Source organism: Macrobrachium nipponense, chromosome 26, assembly GCF_015104395.2.
Source record: "Macrobrachium nipponense isolate FS-2020 chromosome 26, ASM1510439v2, whole genome shotgun sequence".
In the NCBI taxonomy this organism is placed as follows: Eukaryota; Metazoa; Arthropoda; class Malacostraca; order Decapoda; family Palaemonidae; genus Macrobrachium; species Macrobrachium nipponense.
Genome location: NC_087215.1, coordinates 31,740,226 through 31,768,182, shown reverse-complemented (window position 1 = coordinate 31,768,182; position 27,957 = coordinate 31,740,226). Strand labels below are relative to the sequence as shown.

The 27,957-nt window shown below is 40.4% G+C and overlaps 1 protein-coding gene across 1 annotated transcript in view; it reads right to left on the bottom strand.

Moving 5' to 3' along the window:
* Window positions 1–1,247: 1,247 nt before the first annotated feature.
* LOC135199617 (X-linked retinitis pigmentosa GTPase regulator-like) overlaps window positions 1,248–27,957 on the bottom strand; it is a 28,616-nt gene continuing 1,906 nt past the window's right edge. Inside the window, exons 3-8 of the mRNA XM_064227775.1 lie at window positions 18,739–18,831; window positions 12,636–12,698; window positions 12,280–12,432; window positions 2,318–2,442; window positions 2,094–2,224; window positions 1,248–1,449 (exon numbers count right to left, since the gene is read on the bottom strand). Coding sequence (XP_064083845.1) covers window positions 1,248–1,449; window positions 2,094–2,224; window positions 2,318–2,442; window positions 12,280–12,432; window positions 12,636–12,698; window positions 18,739–18,831 — 767 coding nt within the window. The remainder of the gene's footprint in view (window positions 1,450–2,093; window positions 2,225–2,317; window positions 2,443–12,279; window positions 12,433–12,635; window positions 12,699–18,738; window positions 18,832–27,957) is intronic.

Below are 27,957 nucleotides of genomic sequence, written 5' to 3'. Positions count from 1 at the left end.
AAAAGCTTTAAGTTTTCTTCTGACTTATATCTCAACATTTGCCTAGCGTGATACATTTCTAAGGGTATGTCTATTTTTTTTGCTTGCTAATTCATTTTTAGCGGTTTATCTTTGTCGAATGTATTAAACTATTCTTCACTTTTCTTTGTTCTAATATATTCTTTGCTCTCTTACCGTCTTTATTCATTCATGAGGGCATTACGTATACTGAATGGAATGTTGCTCAGCAAGTTAGTGTCAGTTCTTAATAGTAGCTTGCTTTCTGTGACTGTATACTCATTACAAACAGCAATGAAATCTATTAAATTAAATCTATTTTATGTTACACAATTTTTTTCTAAATTTGCACAGTATAGGAAAGAAAATTGCAAATTAATCAATAAAAAAGACAAAACTTTAAACATGCAGCTCTATCAGACAGAAACCTAGACAACCTTTTACAGGGAATGTCAATAATAAGTAACTACTACAGGTATTCCCTTGAACCCCCCCCTTACACGCCCCTAACCACTTCACAAACTCCCCAAATACCCCTCACAGTCTCTCCCCGTAAAGACACTTAAAAGGCAGAATCCAATTTCTGCTAGACATGCGACATTCCTTGGGCTTTAATTGCCATCTGGCCAAACCAACACGGTAATAAAATTATCCCGACATGGAAATGCCCCACACCTACTGGGTCCCTCCTCACAGGCCCTTATGGAGTACAAGTTAAAGCATGCCTTGCGTGACAAACTGCAGATGGTACGTACTAAAGGTTCTTTACAGTGTCCTTATGAGTGCAGTCCCATCTCTCTTTTACTTTTCATCAGTTCACTATGGTTTCTTTTCATTTAACTGTCTTAAACTTTAATTTGGTCCATTTTAATTTCTCAATTAAGAACAAATCCTTCAGGCAAGCCCAAAGCATCCATCAGTGACTCAGCCTTCTTTGCCACCATTATCCCTACATTAAGGGGTCAGTTGCCTAATGCGCCTACTCCACTGCCTTCTATCAAAGGCATCATCCTCCACCAAACCTCTTCTCTTCATATCTTCCTTCACTTTATCTTGCCATCTAATTCTCTGTCTCCCTCTCAATCCTCTTCTTAACAAGTTCTTCCCAAGCCCTCTTCACTCCCTCCTTGTCATCCATCCTTAACACATGCCCATACCATCTCAATCGGGACTCTTATCACCTTGAAATATTTACTATTCTCTTATTATTTCAAACATCATTTTCCAATCTCTCAAGCAGCAATATTTTCTCAAGCATTACTTCCTCTTTTCCTCTTAAGAGCCCATGTTTCTGATCCATACATTAACACTGGTCTTATCACTGTGTTATAGATCTTGACTTTTAGCTTGATTGGCATTTTCTTATCACATACTACTCCAGCTACATCTCTCGACTTCCCCCACACTGCTTTTAGGCTACTGTCAACAACATCCTCATATCCTCCCTCTTGGCTTAAAGTAGATCCTTAGTATTTAATCTTTTCTGCCTGTTTCATAATCAAGCCTCTTCTTTCTTGTATTGCTATTCCGTCTATATCTTCTCTACTGCTCACCTAAGCATGACAAATTTTCTAAGACAATTTGTATTTTTCATAGGTACAACCTTCGGTCTTAACAATAGGATAACTTCTAGTACCTAGCTGGATCCAGTTAAATTCACGTCCACCTTTAAGCCTCCCCTCTCTAAAGGCTCCTGCCACACTCCACCATTCTCTGTAGGTCCTCCTCATCTTCAGCAGTACGTAATCACCAGATCATCAGCATACAACAACTCCCACAGCACTTCATTTCTGATTTCTTCAATCAACACATCCATGACCATTACAATAAAAAATGGCTTAATGCTGACCCCTTGTGTAATCCAACACTAACTTCAAAGTTTTCTGTTTCCATAATTTCTGTTATTATGTACTTTTGTGCTCGTTCTTTGATATGTCATCTCGACCAGCCAAACCGTCTTTTCTGGGACTTTTCCTCTTCCTCAACAACAAAACATCACTTCTCTTGGATCCTATCGTATGCTTTCTCTAGGTCTATAATACACAATAATAAAGCTCCTGGCTTCCCTCTAGCCTCTTTTCCTGTAGTTTTCTTACTATAAGATGGCATCTACCATCCATCTCCCTCTAATAAATTCATAATGCTGTTTCCCGATCTTTACAATCTCTCTTAATCTCTCATCCAGTATCCTCTCTAAAGCTTTCCATCCATGCTCTGTTAAATTCCCCTGTAGTTAACTACAATCCATGACTTCTTTCTGCTTGCAAATATATATATTATACCATTCAACTATCCTCAGTGGCCTTGTTTAATTACGTACTTTATAATAATTCATTCTCAGCTTTTGTACACAATTCTCAAGTATGTAACTGTCAATACTGCATGTATCTATGAATTTGAAGGCCCTTGATATTTCAATTAACCAGTTACTGTAATCTGTAACTCCTGAAAAGAGATTGTTAAAATCTTAAGCCAAATGGTAAGCAACTTAGAGAGATGCGTGGCTTTAAGTCTGAAACTGATGCTCATCTTAATCCTGAGAATAAATATTTAAACCAGTCCCATAATATCCAGCTCCATTAAAATTAGAAAATCATTGACCTTGCTAAATTTTTAAACCTACTAAATATTGCTGCATGTTGACAACCTTCATCTAGAGTTCTTGTCTGAGGAAAGTAAAGAAAAAGGAAGCAAGAAGCTTATTTCATGCAAGATGGAAGAGTCTAAGAACATGGGAAATGCTAGCATGGAGAAAATTCTGAAGCTTGGTGGTAGAAGGAAAGAAATAGTGTACAAACCCAGCCAACTCCAGGATTCTTTATCACACAAATATAAGAAATGGTGACCTACAAAGTGTAACACAGCTGTCTAAGAATAGGATGTATTCTTCCCTCCTCAAAGGAACAATAGCTGCAACAGTACCCACAAAACAAAAGAGGCAGTGAGGGAATCTTACTGCCAAGAGTAAGCATCTATGTAATTTGTGGCCACTGGCTATGTTTCCTGTGTGTTATACATGTAAGTAACAGCAGGCTAATGAACTCCACATTCAGACCTGTAGTTTTGCAGCCAAAGTCTATGTTGTGCTATCAACAAATGTTACAAAACATTTAGATCAAAAAGTTAGATGGGGTTTACAACAGAAAAATTAAAGCTACAAACAGGAAAGTGGCTAAAGATGACTAACATCAGTAAAATAAGTAAGGTTTTCACTTAATCTTTTTAGCAAATATATTATAGCAGTGATCTGACAGAACTCTCAAGCCAAGGTGTTTGAGAAAAGAATCACACAATGTCCAGTCACTGTAATGTGATATTCATAGCAATGTAGTGATAGCTTGAAGGATGACATTAATCACAATCAACATACAAGACAAATACACAGCTATTATAAGAAAGAGAGATAAGGGAGTGGATAGGGTAAGCAGGAAAGAGGCATAGGTAACTAAAGAAGGAGAGCTATGAATTATTGATAGTATCCATATCCCTCAACATAAACTTGTGGGACAAGAACAATAAAACCAAGGGGGTGGGGGTGGCAGGATAAAAGTTTCCAACAGGAAATATATGCTTCAAAAACCTAAGATTCCATCATAAAAAGGTGTTGAAAGCTAAAGGTTTCAAATGCAGATCTGGAAAAGTGCCACTGTAGCAAACAAGAAATAATTGTACATCATACTACCTAAAACTTTAAAAATGCATCTGATGGCATTGTATGGGGCAATAAGTGGAAAAAAATTAAGGTAAATGTCACGATATGGAGAATAATCAGAATACCCCTAATTAGAAGAAATTTTGTTATTTACACTATGTAGTGGTAAGCTTATATGTCAAAACAAGATAAAAGTACAGGGCACATGGGCATACTAGTTTATCTACAGTTTTCAAATTTAGTTTTAGCTAAAGAGAGAAAAAACAAGGCTTCTTGTCACAGGGCTTCATGATAAAGTAATAATAACTTCAAAAGGAAGTAAGACTAACATTGCAAAGGCTGTTGCATCACATCTTGTCAAATTACAACAGATATCACAGTTTTCCTCCACTTATAACCCCATACAATACTATATATATATTGCATATTGAAATTCTGAAACTGACTGATGCATGATCATCTCTTATTCACATTAGAGGATTGTTGCAGCAAAGATAACATAAAATGTGCAAGTGATATGGTTTGAAGAACTGTCCTCAAAAATCAAATCTAAGATAATTTAAGTACTATAAATATTTCTCCCCACCAAGATCGGTTCTGGAAGATTGGTGATATCCCACCACATACTTTTTCATTTTATACACAGTTTTAAAGAGGCTTGTAAATGAAATTCACACAAGGAAAAGTAGAAATGATCAAGTATGAATTTTGAACTACAGTTAGTACATATTATCCAAGTTAAAGAGCTAAGCCAACACATCTAGTGTCATTGTTAATGTACGTGTAAATAAACAATCCACTTTGATGTAATGGCAAGCAGAAGGTATTAACCTCACAAATGTTTTCGCTTTAACTCATCCCTTTGAAAGGTTAGTGTGATACGAGTTTGTCCCCTCTTCTCTGTCCTGTGTTCTTATTGCTTAAACTCCCATGAACTCATCACATGTCCAAATCACCTCATTACTATTTTATCCATTCCCGACACGATCCTCCCACTGTACTGCAGCCCTTGGTTGTAACACTTTGTGACCACATCTATTCTAATTGCCAGTGCACATGCTTCAACTACATCAAGTATAGTACAGACCATATATAGTATGTATATACCTACATATTTTAAATCTTTGCTCTTTCTATTAATGATAAATTTATTTTCTAAAAGTTTTTTATTTACCAATGGTCTAGCTATCTCTATATTTCATTAATGATGCAAATACCCTCTTTCTTCATAATCTCTCAACTCACTCTTTGCAGTCCAATGCTTACGTACTTCTACAATCTGCCATCTACCACATCAGGGTTCTCAACACCCCTCTTATTTTCATTTGCTACTTGTAATGAATTTCAGGCACTAAAAAATTCTTGCTCCATGTACGCTCTGTAATCATGAGCATCTCCTGTCACACCACTATCACATTCAGTATATAGAACAAAGTTCACCCACCAGAATCTGTTTCAAAAATCTTGGTTGTACTGTTTCCTTTGCTTCATTTTCAGTCACACCAGGAGCCTTGTTTTATTCACACTGCTTTTCTGCTGCCAATAAGTTATCTACATCAAGCAGTTCCCACAGACCCCCTTCCTGCATTCCTCATAGATTCTACCATTAAATGATGAACACAATGCTAATTTGTTCGCGTTAATGTACATTGGAGCCCTGTATTCACAAGACATGCTATTTTCATAAAAAAATTTAGTTTCACATATCCTTAGCAAGTAATTACACAGCTATACTTTCTATTCCACGGCAGCTAAAATTTGAAATTTGTGGTAGCGATTCATTTGCTTTTAATGTAGGTATCCACCCTGCCATCTACCCGGGGAACCATTGGTTCAACACAGAGAAAATCACTTCTTTTGTGCTTAATGTCCATTAGAGGGGAGGAGGGAGGCCTCTGATCTGTAATTACTTGGGAAGTATATGTGAAACTTAATTTTATTATAAAAATTCCATTTTCACATATATAACTTACTAAGTAATTGCACAGCTGAATCCTACATAGATAGGTGGAAGGATGAAAGGACATATGCATCTGCTTCAAACACAGTTACTAATTATGATAAATTTGAAACATAAAATTCTGTTAGCATTGGGAACAGCCTCTTGTATCCGAAAACAACCTCTTGCATCTTACCTAAGAGAGCTAGAGCAGGTGATTACTGCCTTTTGGTCATTGCTCATTTTGACCCGTAGTAACTTCGCGGAACTCCGTGATAAGTCTACTTTTGCCAGGGGAATCTGGCATGAAGGAGTACTCCGAACACCCACAAAGTCTTGGAGAAAAAACTGCCCTTGCCCTGAGTACGTGCCAACAAAACATACATGACCAAAAATGTTAACCACACCAACAAGCATAAATAAAAAAAAAATCATACGTACTACCACTGACTGTTGTGTACTCCAGGTGCTAGTAACCCCCGCCTCCCCAAGAGAAAACGTGACACCCAAAATTCAAGGCAAGGAAGTTATGGGTAGGAAGGCGTGCTTCCTATGCTTCTTTCCCCAATACCACATCAGCCACCAAAAGCGGACCTAAGGTACTGTAGTTTTCAAAGGTAGTTTCTATTTATTTCAAATAGTGTGAGGTAAAAATGGAACTGCATTACCAGTATGTAGACTGGAGGATTGCCGAAAGAAACAAATTATGCCTGTAAGCAAACAAAGTGGCAACAGCCATGATTTCATGTGCTCTTACTTTAAAAGTACTAAGAATTTCTCCTACATTTGAGAGTGTGCCCTATAATAAAGTTTTCAGAAGAAAAAGGACAAGAGGATTCTTGGACATGGATCTGGATGGATTTTTAACAGAACACCAGAGGTTACTGGCGGGGCCTCTGATCTTTTTAGTCCTGTCTAAGTAGTACCTCAGTGCCCTCACTGAGCAAAGAACCCTTTCCTCCTCCTCTGGACCTATAATCCATCCATGAGGTTTTCATAGAGAATGTTCATAGCCAGGGATTGGATGGAGATTCGTTCTTAGCTAAGAATCCCAGAACGAAGGAGCAAAGAGCATCTCCTAGGGAAAACCCAATGAGTTTGTCAACAGCCTATAGCTCGCTTATCCATTTAGCAGTGGCCAAAACTACTAGAAATAGCATCTTCTTTGTTAGGTTCTTATTAGAAATAGAACGTTGAAGCTTAAAAGCATGGCCTGTTAACCATTTATGTACCACATCTAGGTTCCCTGAAATGGCATTGTCTTTTGTCAGTGTAGATGTCTCGAAAGACTTAATGAGATCACTCAAGTCTTGATTTGCTGCTAAATCCAGACCTTTAAGTTTAAAAACTGACCATGACATCAACCTGCAGCCTCTAATGATCACTGAAGAAAGCCTCTTGGTGGTTCTAAAAAACAGGAGGAAGTCCGCTATTTGAGTTACTATAGTGGTTTTAGCAGATGAGACATTATTACTGCTGCACCACCTGCGGAAGCAAGACCACTTAGCCTAGCAGACTCAGCTGATAGACTGACGTCTACATCTTGAAATAGCTTCTGCAGCTTGCTTTGAAAAGCCCTTTGCCCTGACAAGTCACAGCTGGAGCGGATAGGCCTTAATGGAACCTACAAAGGTTGGGCTGTTTGAGATGTGGACTTTGAGGCAGTAATCTTGGAAAGTCCACAAGAAGTTCTAGAAGGTCCGAAAACCATTCTTTGAAATTTGTTGAGAACTGCCCTCACCATGCTGAATGGCGAGGTGTAGAGATCCAAGATCTCCCAGTTTACCATCATGGCATCCATTGCCCATGCCTGAGGGTCTAGAACTGGTGAACAATACAACGGATGTCAGAAGCTAATCGAGGTGGCGAACAGGTCTACTGTTGGCATGCCCCATTCCAAAGGCTGTCACAGACATTCGGATACAGAGTGCACTCTGTTGAGGACTTGACCTCGCCTACTTAATATGTCTGCCAACATATTCATCTTTCCTTGGATAAACCTGGCAGTGATCTTGATCCGATTCTGGTCTGCCTAAATGAGCAGTTCCTTCATTGCCTCGCAAAGGGAGAATGATTGAGTCCTCCCCTTCCTACCTTAAATAGGAGAAATACATGATATTGGCGGAATGTAGTAACACGTTTCTGTCTGCAGTGTCTGTAAAAAATTTCAGACCCCAGTGAATGGCGGCCTTTTCTTTGACATTTACGGTCGAGATTCGCACACTCACCTATTTGTGGATTTTTCTGTGGAACCTATCTAAAAGTTATTCGCAGGAGGACTCACTCATTTATGCTTTTTCCGACAATAAATATATACCAATTAGTGTATTTTGATGATATTTTCATGACTAAATACATTTTTTATAAAAAAAATTATTTACTGATTTTCAAATAGTAGTAGTAATACATTGATTAATAATAAAAATATTAATTCCTCTCTCTCTCTCTCTCTCTTACTGAGATGTATGTTTTTTGTATGATAAATAATTTACTAATTTTCAAATATTCATATTAATGTAAACAGCAGTAATATCAATTCATTAAAGAAAATACTACTGGCTGTCCACGGTTATCGGCGGACTCTGTTATTATTGGCGGACTCAGTTATCGGCAGACTCCAGTATTATTGGGAGACTCCTTTATTATTGGCAGACTCCGTTATTATTGACGGACTCGGTTATCGGCGACCTGGCTTTATGGGGCTTTTCAAGCGCCATAATGCGCCAATTTTGTGTTATTGGTGCCAATACATACCTAACAGAGGTGCCATTAACCGGTTAACGGCACCAAAGTCCGTTTTAAATTAATAAATTACAAGAATTTTAAAGGAATACATATCATCCTTCATCTTTTTGCCAGAGACTTAGATGGCAAACCTGTCACACAAATGTCAAGAAACCTGACAGCAAGGGTGGGGGAGTGTTGCCATCTTAGTGGGTCTCTAATAAGAGCTGCCAGCTTGGTGGTCAAATGATATACCAAAATCTCTCTCTCTGTATCAATATTTTCAAATACTAATATATTAATAATAATAATAATAAAACTCTAATTACAAAATGCATATGAAAATATCCTTTCCCTCCATTCCCTTATCTTTTGTTTTTAACTGCAAAAGCAGCTCAAAGCCAGAGTTCTCAAATATGTCAAGTTAATGTGACAGGTAAGGGAGTGTTCTTGAGTAGCAGGCCAATGATTTTTACTATTTTCTCTCTCTGTTTCTGTAATAATTCATAAATAATTTCACTCTCTTATGTAAGGACAACTAACTCTCTCTCTTCTCTCTCTCTCTCTCTCTCTCTCTCTCTCTGTTTAGGCTGGAAGCATTAGAAGTACATATGTATATATCTTTAAGGATACTAATGTTTAAGATGACTGAAATTATATTAATAATATAATCTCAAAGATTAATAAAGTAATAATTTAAAGTAAATCTGATGTAGGATGGTATCTGAACTTTCAAGATAGGCAGTTAGTATAAGCATATTTTGAGGGGTTCTATATACTATTTGCAGATTTTAAATATTCACAGGGAGGGGGGGATCTGGTACACATCCCCTGCAAATATGGTGTTCTATTATTATATGCAATTTCTTCTGTTCTGGAGAACAAGTGCCAGAAGTTTCCTGAGTGACCAGAAGGGCTCCCCGACCATAATCTGAGGCATCAGCATAAAAGGAGAGGTCAGGGCTTAGAGGACAAGGAGACTGAGACTTTCCATCTAAAAGTCTGAACTTTGACATCTAGTGTCATCATCCAGTCCAGTCTCCATTTTTCACAGTAGGGCTGCCATTTCCTCCTTGAGAGCTGTAAACCTCTCAGAGCCCTCCAAGTATGCCATCAATGCAATCAGTAAAGGCACGAAAGGAGGATACTCTATAAATGGGATCGAGTATCCCTCTTTCAAAACCTTGATAGTCCAGGGTTCCATGTCTCTCTTGTTCCAACTATTCCAAAAGAGAGTCTGCCCGCTAAAGGTGCACAAGGGAAAGGGGAGTCACTTTCTGGTAGGTGGTTTGGTTGATGTCCACTTGCTGGACCTGACAGAGAAATGCATCTTGGAACATGGTCTCAAGAAGCTTTGCCTGCCCCCAAAAAAGGGCTGCTGAAGGGAAGAGACAGATTTCGTCAAAGAAGACGAAAACTCCTTAGGACATCTCGATGATTGATGATTAAGCTAGTAGGTCCTGAGTCGATTTCTTTTGGAAGGCGGTGGCAATGTCCTTAAATGCCAATTGCAGAAACAAGTATTGTCTGTCCAGAGGGGAGTACAAAAATACCAATCTTTGGACAGAAGTGACCCCTTTAGTGGCAAAGGAGCACCACAACTACCTCTTTTTCAATACTCCAGTATAAAAGAGAGACACTATTTTAAAGGAGCCTTCCCTAATAGCTTTATCTGCATAGGATAATACTCCTAGCCAATCCGAAGACAAATCCGTAGCTAGTTTGATGTACTCTTCTATCTTCCTGGTGACTGCTTCGATCATCACATTGAGAAAACTGAAGATTGCCGGAACTTTGAACAGATGTTAACCGGCCGATCAAACTCCGAAGAGGAAAAGAAAATCTTCACTGACGAAACGGCCGAACGTCAAGCCAAGTCAATGAGACCTGTAAAGTCACCTTGAGAAAAGGCAGCACCTCCCAAGGATGGAACTTCTGTCACGAAGAAGATATCTCCTAGCCGTCAGTCTGGCTGGAGGAAAGGCAAGAGCAGCCTTCCCTTGTTTCCTTTTGAAGACAACTAATCTTTATATATCTCCTCTCTCAATGCCTTTCTTGCAGAAGATAGAGAAGCCATCTGATGAAGCAGAGCCCTAGCAATCTAGACTATTTCCTAATAAGAAATATCGAAGCTGGAGAAGCTGGGGTTGCTGGCTGAATATGTGAAGGAAATGTGGCCAAAAAATTCTTCAACAGGAACATATGCTGTAGGAGGGGGCTCCTGGAGGACCTCTTCCTCCTCAGAAGAGACAAGAGACAAGAAAACTCTCTTGAAGGCTTATGCCCAGAGGGAGACTTATGCAGAAGTCCCAGTGCATTGTCTAATTGCTTCCTAACATGAGCAAAAGACAGATCTTCAGGTGTAGAAACAGGTAGTAGCTTGGTGGAAGCAGGACTCTCGGCTGAACTCGGGTGCTCAGCTGGCACTAGACGTGCTACTAGCACCACACTACGACAAATTGGGCACTCAGAATGAGACTGGAGCTGTGGAGTATTCGACGGGCACTCCAAGACAGAATGGTGCTCTGGAGAATACTCTCGTCGCTCGTGAGGGCACCCTGAAGACAAACGTTTTCTTAATGAATGTTTCAGCGTCAAAACCTGGCTCTTTCGCTCGGGTGAATTACGAACCGGGCTGTGCCACATACTGCCACCTGGTTGCGGACCGGAGGGATCCATGTCGGACGATAACTGATGAACATTCACGGCGACACCTTCCCAATGGCTGTCGGAACCCCGAAGCACTGAATCGGATGGAGGGGCTACTGGCTGTGGGCAAACCCCGCTGACCTACTTACGACGTCAGGTATGTCTCCTCCCGGGTTTGGGGGAGCATGACAGTAACCTTCATTGGGAGAATCAGCGGGATGGACAGACACCTCCTCCACTGGCACTGGCACTTGCTTAATACTATGTACTTCATCCATAAGGACCTTAAACCACTACACTAATTTGGACACAGAATTGACCACGTGATCAAATTTGTGGTCACACTTACACTCGAGGCTGGCTATGACATTGGGTTCTGAAGCATGGGAGCTCAGAACAGGAGTTCATGGCAAAATATTGGGAGGACTAAGCATTGGGGATAATGCAAGGGAAGGAGAAGAAATGCCATTATTAGAAACTTGAACATTAGTAAGAGGCTCTGAGCTATACCTTCGGCTCTGGCAGCTGCCTTCTTTTTTGTCTGTCCTTATCTAGCTATCTAAATAGGTTGCAAAACCTTCCACTTATCACATCCAACACATTCAGCACAAGTAAGCTCTTTCAAACACTCTTGTCCTCTACTTTTTTTGCAAATGATATGATTATCATAGGTTGTCTTAGATGGCTGGGTCTTGCAACCTTCCTTAAAATATCTAATGCAAGAACCACTTGAGTCCAACATAATAAATTGCAGAATTAGAAAAATCCTCAAAAACTGATCAGAAAGCTGCCAAAATATCAGTAATACAATCCTTGGAAAAGCGATGAAAAACTTCAAATCAAGCCACCAAAACATCCAATGTTGTGACGAACGACAGCAGAAGAGAAGTGATTTTCTCTGGGGTGGTTACCTCCACTAAAAACAAATTAATTGCTCCAGCAAATTTCAAATTCTAGCAGTCGCATGAGTAGAAAAGTATAGCTGTGTAATTACTTGGTAAACAAATCACTATTTTTAATACAGTGAATAATTTCATAAACGAAGCTCCTTTTGCATCCGACTTTCATGGGGTGCCTTTATTTCTAGTTCAATGACCGGGAAACGAAAATTTCAGAAAATCTTCATTTATTCCTTCCTGTCTTTATGTTCAGGGAGCAGTTTTCATACAGAGAAAAAAGTCTAAGCTTCAACAATCCCAGGATTCATGATGGCCATTATTAGAAACTTGAACATTAGTAAGAAACATGTTTACCTTATACATTATGATATAAGATCCAGAGAGAAAATTTGGATGCAACAAGAACTATTTTTACCTACCATTCAACAGAGCAGAATGAGTGCTCCCTGCTGCCAAAGCAGTGACTGGAATATCCATTTCCAGAATTAGGATAGGGGAGTGACGGTCCTCGAGATCTTCTGTCCCAAGTTGACCATCCTCGTTGTGACCCCAAGCGTACACACTCCCAGAAGCTGCATGATTTTAGAAAAAATGAAAATACAGTATGTAAAAATTCTTATTCTTCATTGATTCAGAAAAATATCACATTAGAATTACTAGTACTATTTGGATTGCATGTGATAGCATACAACTAAGCACTATATAAAAGATTTTATTCAGTTATTTCATATAACCAACACTTTCCTTTCCGCCAGTAAAGTTAAAGAATACTAACCGCATGAAACAATGGTATGCGCTCTGCCACATGCTGCATGCTTGACTTTCTCAGGTTTCAGGGCTGCAAAAGATGTAAGACCCCATGTGCAGTAGTTCTATTGTACATTTCATGTATAAAAAATACTGTAATTCCTAAACACCTACTGCTTCCTATAAAGTAAGATACCACAGTATCTTCTGAAAAAGATAAAATGCTCATTTCCTAGGATACTACCCTCTATGCATAGAAAAATTGACTTCATAGGTACTGTCGAAATTTACAAACTCTCCTGCACTTTACAGAACGATTCCTTTAACAAAATAATATTCACAATCAATGACTCCTCTTATTCTATTAATCCTTCTGCAGGGAAAATAATCACAATCACCAGCCCTCCACACCTCCTATCAATTCTTCTGTGTAAAATTTAATATGTATCCCTATAATTATCATTGTTTGAATATCAAAGACAGAGTAGGGGTAATGAGTTAAACACTTATTACAAAATTTAAAACAAGAGGAAATGAAGAGCAATGTAATGTACCTGGTACAGTATATGATATTTATGTACATGATTTAATGATCAATACCACTTAAAATACTAGTGTCATTTTGTTTGACCAAGTAGATTAGTAGTAGCATTTATTGTTTCAACACTAAAATAATGATTTTTATGACAAAATCAATTTTATCATACAAATCATTATTTTTAGGTGAAATTTACACTCTATCATATGCTGATTCCAACAATAAGCACTGGATGACGGGTACAAGATTCCTTTTATAACAAAATCATCAGAGAGAAATATCCTTTTCGCTGCTTAAACTGACAAATATGATCCCATGACAAATACTTGTCAGATGAGGATCTTCATCAGGTAAGGTCCATTACTGTAGGTGTTAAGTTAGGCTGATGGAGGCTAAAACCACAGCTAATCATGATCCCTACAGTGTTACCACCTACATACCTATACTCTGTTTTTTTTTTCCATCTGTCCATCCGCCTGTGGTGTTTTTGAAGGTAACACTGGGTCCCCGGGCTTTAAATAGTTACGGTATGTGTATGTTTTTAGGTAAAATAAAAGGATATCTGGGTGTACATTTGCAACTGAAAAGTGTTTTAATAATTTACTGTATGCTAGTACACCGTTAATATTCGAAATAGGACATTATTATTATTGTTGAATGTAAGTTGAATGTAACTATCTAAAGCCCGGTATGCAGTGTTACCATACGGAAACACCACAGGCAGATGGACAGATGGAAAAAACAGAGTATAATTGAGTTGCTGTGGCACCTCACACCCAAAACAACACCACCATTTTGCATGAAAAGGTGGTTCTTAACTCAGCTCAGGGTACCTTCTCCAATAAGGAGCAGTGGTTCTACAACACACGTCCAACATTACTTTCTTCAATAAACTTTGCCATTAACTAAAAGAAGCAAAGCAATACAACTAAGCACAATACATACAGTAATCATAACAAAAGTTGGTAAGAATATTACCATATGCAAACTCCTAAACATATGGTTCCTCACTTACCCAGGATGGATAAGACTAGGAGAAATCTCCTTTGAAGAAACTACAGGTGCTAGTGTATGGCGGTCTTCCTACTGGATTTAAACGGCCCTCCAATATTTTGAAGTGAACACAGAGCAACACCTCCACTGTGCTGCTGCCAAAACTTAACAGTTTTAGAGAGAGTACTGATGAAACTAATATGAAGTAGCTGCTGCTCTAACATTGTGTAGTTTCATTCCAAAATTCAAATGAGGCAATCCTCTGGAGACAATGCATAGTGTGCTACAAGGATCAAGGATTCAATAAGGAAGCCATGGCATTCCCAGACATAGGAACCTCAGGATTCTTGACTTTGCATAGGTTCCTCCACTACTTCCTTAATTGTCAAGATGGAATGTATAAAACCTAAGAGCCCTAACAGCATAAAAATAGCCCTGCTTCCTCAAGAGTTAGAGTTTCTAGAGAGGGGATAGAGAAAACTATTGGAAAGGTTTTGGCTTTGAAAAAAATTTATTTCAGCTCCAGTATGTAAACAACCTACTAGCAATGATATTGCTTGTAATTCACTTATGTGCTCTTTTGGCCAAAGCCAAGACCACCAGAAAGGGTGTCTAGGAAAGAGCCTTAAGAAAAGCTTCTTTCCGGGGTTCACAAGGAGGGCCTATAAGGTGTCATATGCCAATGACTAGGCTCCATTAAAGTGGCTTTAGCAGAACCTTCAGCATTCCAGCTGAAATGAGTGAATAGCTTTGCAAAGTCAATCTCTTTTGAAATAACAAACCCAGAATGTCATAATACATAAGCCAGCATGGATTTATAGCCTTTGTGGGAAACATATAAACCTTTGGCATCTCTCAAGGAGCGCATAAACTTTCTTATATTGTAAATGTTGATGCAAAGACAGACAATACCCCTAGACTTGCAACATTAACTATAAAGCTCCCATTTTACTGTTTGTTTGTATAGTGTTTTTACGATGCATGGAACCAGTGACTATTCAGCAACAGGACCAACGGCTTCAAGTGACTTCCGAACAACACTGAGAGTGAACTTCTATCACCAGAAATACACATCTCTCACTCCTCAATGAAATGCCCAAGAATCAAACTCGTGGCCACCGAGGTGGCAGGCCAAGACCATACCAATCACACCACTGAGGCACTCCCCACTTTACTGAACTAGAACTTAGTGAACTTTCCCTTTGCCATTAGGAAAGTCCCTATACATTTTAGAAAAGTCTCTAGAGTTAAGAGCTTGTCAACAGTTTCCATGTGGCAAGATGAAGCATTTTGATATTACCATGATGCTTCCCTATCCCTGAATGATGAAGCAGATTTGTCTATGGAGGTAATTGTCTGCGAACTTCTACTACTAACTTTCCAGGACTGGAACCTATGCCTCCTTGGCCACCACAGCACGATTAGAATCATGGTGGTGTTCTCAGTAGTCCAGGCTTGAGGATTCGCAACTGGGGATACACAGTTGGGGACAATGATTTGGCTTCATTACTAAGAAGTCAATGAGGGGTTGGCAGAACAATCTCCAAATTGCCTCACAAACTAGAAGGTTCAAGTTAGTTGTGGGAGGGTACCTGTCCTGGACAACTTAAATGTCTGCCAAAACATTCAGTCAACTAGACACATACTGAGACATATGGACAAATTCCTCTCCACTGTGCAGAGGCTAAATCCTTGGAGAGGGCTACCAAGGTTTCTGACTTCATGCCCCCTGCCTTCCTAGCTAAGTCAGACAAGACACATTCAAGAAGACAAAAATGACTTTGTTGGACACTGCTCATTCAGGTCTTAAATCAACTTCTGGATAGCCAACAACTTGCAGTTAATGTGTAGATTCGCTTTTATTGGTGACCACAACTCTGAAGCGACTTAGTTCTCAATAACCACGCCCCCTTCCTCATCTGAAGTGACTGAATACGTACAGTGAGAGGTCTCGGCTCAGGAACTCTAAAGTAACTCCCTACAAGAAGCACTACTATGGACACCCACTAACTCCTTGTCTGGTTGAGTCTCTCTCTGTGCCGGCGCCTCTCAAGTGCTACTGAAGAGGTATCAACCAAAATCAAGCATCAGAACTAGCTTCCCCAGAGGAGATATGACCTAAGAGATACAACCGACATTAGCTGGCATGCTCCATGAAGAGGAGAAATCTCTTCTGATTAACAACAGATGGTCTACTTGAGCTTGTATCGGAAAACCTTGAAAAGGACTGAATCAATCACAATGCACAGATAGGTCACTCTTTGTGTAGGTTCCAGAGATGACTTTGCAACTTATTTGTAAGCTTAGTGCTTTTGCCAAGCCCATTACAACCTTTCTTGCCCTCAAGCAATCCTCCCTGGCCTTTGCAAAGATAATCCAGCCTTCCCAGATACAGAAGCAGTATCTTTACTCCTAATAAGTTAAGTAAGTCACAAAGGGGATAGCACCCTAATGAATATTTGGGGTACAGAACTCAGCATGAAACAAAGATCTCAACATTGATATGTCTTTCCCCTGAAGACAAAGTGTAGGTACATTCTTGAAATCATCCAAGTGTACCTTCCCCACAGTGGTTCAAGACTGTGGAGGTTGACTCCATGGATAAAGGGGAACAATTGGACACTGAGGTTGATCCTGGACATATCTAGGACAACTGGCTTCCAACCTCCCATGGCTTTTGAAATTAAGAATAGCCTGTTGTCTTAAAGAAAGAACTGAGGATATGTATCTGTCTAAGCACAAGTGAACCAATTTCTTAAAACTGAAGGAGCCCAGATTAAATGCTCCTCTTCTTGTATAGGAGGCAAAGGAAAATGCTGTCAGGAAGAGCCAGGTCTATCAGTCCTCTCCATCAGGGACAAAAGGAGCCCCAGTTCTCTAAAGTTCTCATAATCCATCTAGCAGAAATATGGAAATCGAAAGCTCCCTCACTGTGTGGACTCACTGATGCCTTGCAGACTCACTCCCAGCTGTGTGGACTCGCTGCTGGTTGTGCAGACCCACTGCCAGCCATGTGGATTCACCGACTGTGTGGATTCGCTGCTAGATGTGCAGACCCACTACTTGCAATATGGACATGCTGCTGGCTATATGGATTCATTGCTGGCTGTGTAGACTCACTGCCATCTGTGTGGGACTCAACTACCAGCCACGTGGAAATTGCCGTTGTCTGTGTGGATTCACTGACACCCGGACTGTCCCTACCAATGAACTACACACATTCAATGCACAAGACTCAAATTGCTACATAAAAATTCAATCTAGATTTAACTGAGTCAATATCTGACTGAATAAATCTAACCTACTACCCTGAACTGACATTTTGGGTGTAGAAAGATCTATATGTATTTACTAGAAAAGAAACTACAGACTTATCTCTATCTATCTCTAACTTCATGGCCAGGTGTTAATTCCAAAGAAAACCTAGATCCAAGACTAACTGTTCTCTTTTACTCTCTTTTCTAAGTTTTATCCTTCTTTCTCTAATTCAGCAATTTAGTCCGTATTCCCTATCTGTTCCCAAGACCAATCCTTGCAATAATCACAACAGTATGTCAGAATCACAATTTAATTCTCAATGATAATCTATATTTTTATATCTATATACATATATCCTATATATATTTATATTAATATATATATATATATATATATATATCTGATCTATATAATATATAATAAATATATATATATATAGATTATACGCAATATATATTACGTTATATAAGTAATATAACGTTATATTATATAATGTACGTATATAATATATATACGTATATATATATATATATATATATATATATATATATAATATAATACTATATATTATATATTATATATATAGTTATATATATATTTATATATAGATATAATAATATAGATCTAAGATATTACCGTATATCTATATACTAATAGATAATACGTTAATACCCCCTATATCATGATATCTATATATATCGATAACGTAATTATAAGATTATAGACGTTATCTATATATATATATATATTATATATATTATTAATAGTATAATTAATATATATATATAATAATCATAAATACTATATATATATACTATATATATATATAATATATCTATATTATATATATATTATATTCAATATATATATATATATATATCTATATATAACTTATATATAATATTAATGAAATTATTATAATACATACAGTGGTCACCCGTTATTTGCGGGGGGATGTGTAAAACCAGAGGCCCCTGTGAATAGTTGGAACCCCTATAAAAATGCTGCAAAACTGCCTATTTTGTTAGTTAAAACTCAAGAAAAACCCACTAAAAATTTTGATATTTGGGTTTTTAAGTTTTATCACAAAAAGTGCATTTTATGATGAAATTGATAAAAAAAAAAAAAAAAAAAACCAAGAATTTGTGGATATTTCTCATAGTAAGATACTGCGAATATGTAATTTTTCTGAGAATAATGCGGGGAAACGAAACTTCCCAAGATTATTCCGCAACTGTGTGAGCCCGCGAATACTGGGGGTCCACTGTATATATATTAAATATAATACTATAAACTAGATAATAATAAATGCTTTCATATATATTTAAACTTTTTCTCATACCTTTAACACATGATGGTTTTGAAACTGGCTTCGTAGAACCCAGGCCAAGCTGACCCAAGTCATTGCTACCAATCATAAACACTCGCCCACTCTCTGGAAGGAACAAAATATAACAAAACCTCATTTAGGTACTATCAAAACCTGTATATATTATCCATTAAAATCATGTGAGTATTATAACAAATTAATCTACAATGTAATGTTAGGTAAAAATAAAATCTTGTTATTATAACTGTTAATCCCCATAAAAGGTACAAATTAGTACAGTGTTTCTTGTATAGCACAATGGGCCCCTGCTGTACTGCTTTCTGTCTTGTATCTTTGCCCATTTCCTCTGGTCCTTTTTCACTCAATATTGTAAGTTCTTAAACTGTACATAATTTGTTCCATCTCAATTCTCATTTAAGAGCACCCCACAGGACAAGCAAAGTGACAATGTGATTGTGTTAAATTGCTGTATACCATGCTTAAAACACAGCCTTTGTTGATTATGAGGAGATATTTGATATTGTCCACAGTCCAATAATACAGGTCTTGCATTACTATGGCATTCTCAATAAATATGTTGGGCATATCAAAACTACCCGTGAACTAAGTGGAGGCAAAAGTTAGCATTGATAGTTTCTTGTTGGGTGACTTTGTAGCAAACAGTGGGGGTGCTAAAAGAAATACTATTATTTTACCTTTGCTTTTTGCATTTCTCACAGATTTTATAATGACAACAAAGGTTTGGAGATGGAAAGTAAGGTTGACATTGGAGCAACAACAGAACTTGATATTGGAGCAACAACAGAACTTGATAAACTTAGAATATTCATATGATATTGCTGTAATCAGCAAAAACTCCACATGATTTACGAAGATTTCTTAAGAAAATGCATTATATATCTAGAGATGGAACTCAATTGATATTTAGGAAAACATATGTAATGATGCCTGAGTTTGCACACAGGCATAAAATAACACTAGATGGAGAAAGGATTAATGAGGTTGAATCTCCCAAACATTTAAGAACAACAATGTCCAGTACAGGTTCTTTTTAGTTGGAATTTAGTGAAAGATTATAAAAGGCTAAACAAACAATGGGCAGGCTGAATAAGACTTGGAAATCAAGTAAGAGTGAAACTGTATGTATACAAAAGTAAGATTATGCATGTCTAGTACAATCAGTACTGCTATCTGAACATGAATCTAGGTATGACAAAGAAACTAAATCTGAAGACTTTGCTGATTTGAGAATAAAGTTTTAATGAGAAAATCAGGAGTCAGATGCCTGGAAAAAGTGGCGTGCCATAAGCAGAAAATTGCTGTAAACCCAAATGTTATCATTATAATGGAAAAAATAGTGCTTACTGCACTGTTAAACCACTTACGGCAACGAAAAATTGGGTTAGCGGAGCCATGAGCTAAGCACCATAAAGTCAGAAAAGCGTAAACCGAGATAGCCGTAAACAAGGGACTGGCTTTTTCATGCTTTACATACATATCCTATTAGCTCTAATAAATAAAGTTCCAGCATCTCTTGCTTTAAGAATTTCACTTTTCCCTTGAGGATGATCTACAGAGAAAGTGTTTATAGTTAAAATGCAATAGTGTACAGGCAGTCCACGTTTATCAGGTGGGGGATTCGTTCTCAGCAAGGTGGTGATAAGTGAAAACTGCCATTAACAGAAGCTCAGCAATTTATGGTGCTGAGTTATGGTTAATGGCACCTCTGTTAGGTATGTTATGGTGCCATAACTCTATTATCGGCAACTTATGGTGCCGATAACCGAACTCGGCCTGTTATGGCGCCATAAAATGACATTGTTATGATACAATAAAGTTTCATACATACTTACCTGGCAGATATATACATAGCTATAGACTCCGTCGTTCCCGACAGAATTTCAAATTTCGCGGCACTCGCTACAGGTAGGTCAGGTGATCTACCGCCCTGCTCTGGGTGGCAGGACTAGGAACTATTCCCGTTTTCTAATCAGATTCTCTCTTCCACCTGTCTCCTGCGGGGAGGCTGGGTGGGTCTTCAATTGTATATATCTGCCAGGTAAGTATGTATGAAACTTTATTGTAATCATAACAATGTCATTTTCATTACATTTCAACTTACCCTGTCAGATATACGTATACATAGCTGATTGACACCCTTTGGTGGAGGGCAAGAGACAGCTAACTAACTGACTAGACAGGTAAACAACATATGTTGTAGGTATAAATAAACCTTAGTTTCCACTACCTTTCTTAGATGGAAGACTTCGTGGCTACGCTGCCCAGGAGTCTGCTTCATCTCAAGAGCCTTAGCGAGATAGTGATCTGTGGCCAAGAGTTCTTGTGGATCTGTCGATGGGGTCTCTTCACTACTCGACAGAACCTAACTGGCGTTTGTCAATGGGAGCACATCCGCTTATATGACAACACGCATTTATTTAAGGAGCACACAACCAATCCCGATCACCCCGATCCTAACCTGTGTTAGTTTCTAAGATTGCCTAGAGTATCCCCAAAAACTCTTACAAACAACCACAAACTCGAAACTCATACATACAAAAAATAACAAATTTTTTGTACCCTCTAATAGTCAGATGTCACTCGATTTTCAAATGAAGCGAAGTGAAGGCCGCTTGTGCGACACTGACACTCCATACACCGAAAACACGAGAACACATCCGACAAGAGGGTTACGTACACAAATTAAGGATTGGTGCTTTCTCCTTTACCCAGAACCGTCTGTGCTGACACAAACGGACCTAAAGAAAAACATTTATCATACGTAACTCGCACGTCTTTTAAATAAATTGGGATGCAAACACAGAGTTGCATCTCCAATAAGTTGCGTCCAAAATGTTCTTGAGTGACATATTTCTTTGGAACGCCACAGAGGTTGCGATTGCCCTAACTTCGTGGGCTCTCACTCTTAAAAGATTAAAAGAATCATCTGGACAATTCTTATGAGCTTCTGTGATAACACTTCTAACAAAGAAGGCTAAGGCGTTCTTGGACATTGCTCTCTTGGGGTCTTTCACTGAGCACCCAAAGACCTTTTTGCGAACCCCCCCAACTGCTTCTTCCTGTCCATAAAAATTTTAAGCTCTAACTTTGGGGCAAAGGGATCTTTCTGCTCTCTGCCCCCAACTAGAATTTCCTTTCACTTCGAATCTCCTGGGCCAGGGATTCTCTGCCCCACCAAACTAGAAATTCCTTTTCACTTCGAAGCTCTGGGCCAGGGATTCGAAGGGTTTCATTTTTTTGCAAGAAAAAGGGACCCTGAAATGAACAATTGCAGAGTCTCCTTTGAAGCCAACTCTTGATTCAAGGGCGTGCAACTCACTGACTCTTTTTGCCGTTGCAAGAGACATCAGAAACAAACACTTTCTAGTGATGTTACGAAACGAAGCAGTGTGAAGTGGTTCGAATTCCTCTGATGATAGAAATTTAAGAACCACATCTAAGTTCCAGCTTGGAACCTTAGGTTCAAGTGATTTTGATGTTTCGAAGGAACGAATGAGGTCGTGCAAATCCCTATCATTCGTTAGATCTAATCCCCTGTTTCTAAAGACTGCTGAAAGCATACTCCTGTACCCCTTAATAGTCGGTACCGAGAGATGCGACTTTTGTCTAAGAAACAGAAGGAAATCTGCAATCTCGGTCACAGAGGTACTGGAAGAGGACAGCTTCTTCGACCTACACCAGTTTCTGAAAACTTCCCACTTCGATTGGTACACTCGCCTAGTAGATGATCTGCGGGCTCTAGCAATTGCGTTTGCTGCCTGGCGAGAAAACCCTCTCGCTCTGACAAGTCTTTCGATAGTCGAAAGGCAGTCAGAGCAAGAGCGGTAGATTTTGATGGTACCTCTCGAAGTGGGGTTGTTTGAGCAGATCTATTCTGTTTGGAAGAGATCTGGGGAAGTCCACCGTCCATTCCATCACTCTGTGAACCAAATTTGAGCTGGCCAATACGGAGCAATCAGAGTCATCTTGGTTCCTTCGGATGCCACGAATTTTCTGACTACTTCCCCCAGTATCTTGAACGGGGGAAAAGCGTAACGTCTATCCCTGACCAGTCCAGAGAAAGGCGTCTGTTGCATAAGCCCGGGGATCTTCCACCAGGGCACAAAATGTTTTCTATCCTCTTGGAGAGGAATGTGGCGAAAAGATCTATTTGAGGCTTCCCCCAAAGGAGCCAAAGGCTCTGACAGACTTCTGAGTGGAGTGTCCATTCTGTGGGAAGGACCTGGAACCTCCTGCTCAATCTGTCCGCTCTCACATTCCTCTCCCCTTGGACAAACCTTGTTAGAAGAACTACCTTCCTTTGGTTCGCCCAAATCAGTAGATCTCTTGCCAGCTCGTACAGAGCAAAAGAGTGCGTCCCTCCTTGTTTCTTGACATAAGCCAGAGCTGTCGTATTGTCTGAATTTATCTGTACGACTTTGCCTCTGACTATGTGTTCGAAGCTCTTTAGCGCCAGGTGAATTGCTAAGAGCTCCTTGCAATTTATGTGCCATGACACCCTGTTTTCTGCCGACCAGGTGCCTGACACTTCTTTGGATCCCAATGTTGCCCCCCAGCCCGACTCCGAGGCGTCTAAAACAATGTCAGGCTTGGGTTCCGTACTTGCAGGGACACTCCTTTGTTTTCCTTTAATGGAATCAACCACCACTCCAAATGATGTTTTATTTCTTCCGATATTGGAAACGTGTCCGAGAGCTGACCTGTCTTCCAACTCCAACTTCTTCTTAGGAAGAACTGAAGCGGTCGAAGATGTAATCTTCCTAGGAGAAAGAACTGTTCGAGCGAGGAAAGGGTTCCCAGAAGGCTCAGCCATTCCCTCGCTGAAGTGCGCTCTTTCCCTAGAAAGTTCGATATTGTGGCACAGCCTTTCTTTATTCTCTCTTGAGATGGAAAAACTCGAAAACCCCGAGAATCCATCTGAATCCCCAGATAAACCAACGTTTCTGGCTGGGGATCATCTGAGACTTCTCGAGGTTCACGATCAATCCCAATGATGATTTTGTCAATTCCAGTGTTGTTGACAGGTCCTCCAAACACTGCTTTTGCGACCTGGCTCTGATGAGCCAGTCGTCCAGGTACAGGGAGACGTTTATCCCTTTCAATGTAAGTGTCTTGCTACATTTTTCATCACGTCTGTGAAGACTTGAGGAGCCGTGGACAGGCCGAAACACAGGGCCCTGACTGATAGATTCTTCCTTCGAACATAATCGAAGGTACTTCCTCGCGAATGGTGGATCGGGATGTGGAAGTATGCGTCCTGAAGGTCTAGGGACGCCATCCAATCCCCTTGCCGCAGTGCTGCAAGGACTGAAGCAGACGTTTCCATGCTGAACTTCTGTTGTTCGACGAATTTGTTCAGCGCACTTACGTCCAGTACCGGTCTCCATCCCCCCGAGGCTTTTGCTACAAGAAACAAGCGATTGTAAACCCAGGGAGTTGCAATCCAGCACTAGCTCTATTGCTCTTTTGTCCCACATCTGTTCCACCATCTGACGAAGAGTATCCATCAGAACAGGGTCCCTGTATCTGGCGGACAATTCCCTCGGTGATGTTGTCAAGGGAGGAATGTCCTTGATGGTGTGCGATAACCCCTTCTGATAATCGACATCGTCCAAGGATTCGCTCCTATGTCTTCCCAGGCTTTCGCAAAGAATGTAGCCTGGCTCCTACGGGTGTCTGGAGGACAGAATTCTCACTTCCCTTTCTTAAAGGACGGAAGGAAGACCTGCCCCTCTTTTCGGTTGACTTCCTTCTGGCGATCGATCTAGTTGGAAGACCTCCTCGAAAGGGCTGTTGCTGAGCTGGGCGAGCCACTTTCTTTTCCTCACTAGCCACCGGCCTATTCTTCCTTGAGGATTGTGTAAGGAGATCCTGGGTGGCCTTTTCAGTCAGAGAATGCGCGATATCCTTCACCAACTGCGAGGGAAAAAGGTGTTCAGAGAGAGGCGCAAACAATAAGGCGGCTCTCTGCGAAGGAGAGACAGCCTTCGTGAGGAAAGCACTGTGAACCGCCCTCTTCTTTAAAACTCCTGCACCAAAGAGGGAGCATACCTCAGCCGATCCCATCCTGAACAGCCTTATCAATGCAGGCGAGGATGCTATTTAGGGTTTCTCTGGGTCGAGTTGTTCCTTTTCCTGAGATTTCTTGGCCAGAACCCCAAGGGACCAATCTAAGAAGTTAAAAAACTTCTAAAGTGTGAAAAAGTCCCTTGAGGAGGTGGTCCGTTTCCGAAAGCCCCCATGTTACCTTCGCTGCATTCAAGGCGTGCCTTCTCGACGAATCCACCAAACTCGAGAAGTCTGATTCAGCTGAAACGGACAGAGACAATCCCATATTCTCTCCCGTTTCATACCAAATGCCTCTCCTCCCTGTAAGTTTAGCGGGAGGCATACAAAAGACCGTCCTTCCTAACTCCTTCTTCTTCTTGAACCAGGAGTCAAGAGATTGTAGAGCCCTCCTCATAGATATAGCAGGCTTCATTTTAAGGAAAGAGGAAGACTTGTGTGTTTTCGTGCTCGAAAACACGAGAGCGTGGAGAAGGGGGAGCAGCTGGCGTCAAAGAGTCTCCATATTCCTCCAATAGAAGGGACGAAAGAACTTTATAATTAGAAGATCCTTCCTTCATTTCGTCCTCCGAGGCATCTTCTGGGTTGATAGGCTCGGAAGGAGAAGCTCCCTTCTTTCTTCTGACTCTTCTCTTACTCTCTTACGAGTGACAGGCTCTTCATACGAGGAATGCGCCTGGTGTACAGCAGGAGTATCTCGCCTGGGAGGAGTAACGTGTTTGGAATACTCCTGGCGCTTGGCAGGCGCAGAGCGCCTCGAATATTCCTGGCTTCTAGTAGGCGCATTTTGTTAGAATACTCCTGGCGCGTGGTAGGAGTATTAAGTTCAGAATACTCCTGGCGCCTGGGAGGAGTATAAGCTTCGGAATACTCCTGGCGCCTGGGAGGAGTATTAAGTCCAGAGTACTCCCTGGCACTGGGAGGCGGAATAAGCTTCGGAATACTCCTGGCGCCCTGGGAGATCAGTTAGAATACTCTGGCCTGGGAGGAGTTCTAGGCCCGCGACTCCTGGCGCCTGGTAGGAGCACGTCGTTCCAAATACTCCTGATCCTTAGAATGCGTCTGATGTTTAGTAGGAGTATTGATTCCGGTAGGCGCTTTCCGTCTCACAAGCGCTCTACTCCTAACAGGATCTTCCTCTTCAGCTAACTCTTGGCTTGCGCTTGATTGAAGATCTTGAATGTTGTACTGGCTCGTTGCGCCTACTCGGAGCTGGCTTCTGGTTGGCGCCCTACTCTTGACAGGAGTAACTTCCTTTCTTACTTCTCTCCTGTCTAACGCATTGCTCCCCCCAGAGATGGCCGCTTGTGCGACAACTCCCCTGAATGGGTGCGTCGCGCCCGACAGGAGATCGGTATTTAGATCTTTTAATAGGAAGCCTATCATCCTTCTTACGAGTAGGCTCCTTATAAAGAGTTCCTACTAACGAGGCTAATTGCTCTTGCATATTCATCAATATTCTCCTGGTTGAGGAGTCTTTCGAACCAGGAGAGGGAGATCTGGAAGGCGCTCTAGGATCCCTTCCAGACCCATGCAGTCTGAATGTATTCTCGCCTTCTTAATTACCGAAGGCGCTCCTTCTTCAGAGAAGCGTTCGGGACTCGAATTGAGTTTCATGCTCTTTCATACTCCTCTTCAGCGGACGGGAAAGTTTCGACTCCTTCCATCCTCTTCTCGAGAAGGCGAACTAGACGAAGAAAAGCACTCTCGAAGGACGCTTTTCCTATAGCGGTCCTTGGCATTATTTGATATGCTCGATTCTGCCGAAGGGACGCCTGATCGTTGGGGATTCTCCACAACCCCCGTACGGCTTTCGACATTCCTTCTCCTCCGGGCCAGGGAGCTTGGAAGAGGTCTAGGCCTGGGAGCGTCGCAGAGACGACCAGACGCCCCCTCCACTCCACTGGGTGGGGACACTAATATCACTAGCGAAACCACATTCACTTTCCTTACCTTCCAATGCTGCGACCTTTTCCTGCATTTTCTGAAGGGAAGCTCTAAGTTCTGCTATTTCCGAAGCAGAACTAGAGGGATTAGCAATTTGTGAACGGGCTGAAACAGAATGGGCATGATTATCAGAGGAAGAAGCTACAGAACTAGATAGTAAATCATGAGAAGCAGACATTCTGCGGGTTTTTATAAGCCGCCGTTCCTCTCTCTATCTTTCTCTAACTTCTTCAAGTAAGAAGTTAGATTCTTCCACTCTTGTGCACTCAATTTCTCACACTCGTCACACGTATTCTCAATTGAGCATTCAGCCATTCTACACCCACTACAAGTAGTGTGAGGATCTACCGAAGCTTTCGGAATCCTCACCTTACAGCCCTCATTCACACACACTCTGAAACTAACACTAGAGTCAGACATATTCACGAATTCCAAAAACCAAGTCCAAAAAACAGTCCACGATAGCGAATGCCAAACACTATTCAGTACGTCACCAATATCAGCGAGAGATGATCAAAAGCTTTGCGAAAAACGAATTCTAGTCAGGAGGAAGTAACAACAATGTTGATACCGCCGGCGACAGAGAGAATCTGATTAGAAAACGGGAATAGTTCCTAGTCCTGCCACCCAGAGCAGGGCGGTAGATCACCTGACCTACCTGTAGCGAGTGCCGCGAAATTTGAAATTCTGTCGGGAACGACGGAGTCTATAGCTATGTATATATCTGACAGGTAAGTTGAATGTATGAAATTACCAATTTTATGGCACTAGACAAGAGCCACAAAACCGGATCGCCATTAACTGAGACATCTGATAGCCCACTATAATTCTGACAAATAAATAATTCATAAAGCACAGATACAAAGGTTCTTTAGATACTACTGTAATTGTTTATTTATCATAATGAAATTACTAGATAATACAAATATGAATAAAAAATACTCTCATGAAACTGAATGTAAGATAGTAACACAGCCAGTCCCTGGTTATCGGCGGAGGTTCCGTTCCCAAGGGCGTGCCGATAACCAAAAGCCACTATTAACTGAAACTTGGTGATTTATGGCACCTTAAACACCCTTATGGCGTGCATCCTTATGGCGCTGATAACAGGAACTCGGCCCATTATGGTGCCATAAATCGCTGATTTTATGACACTAGACAAGCGTCATAAAAACGGATCACCGATAACCAAGTCCG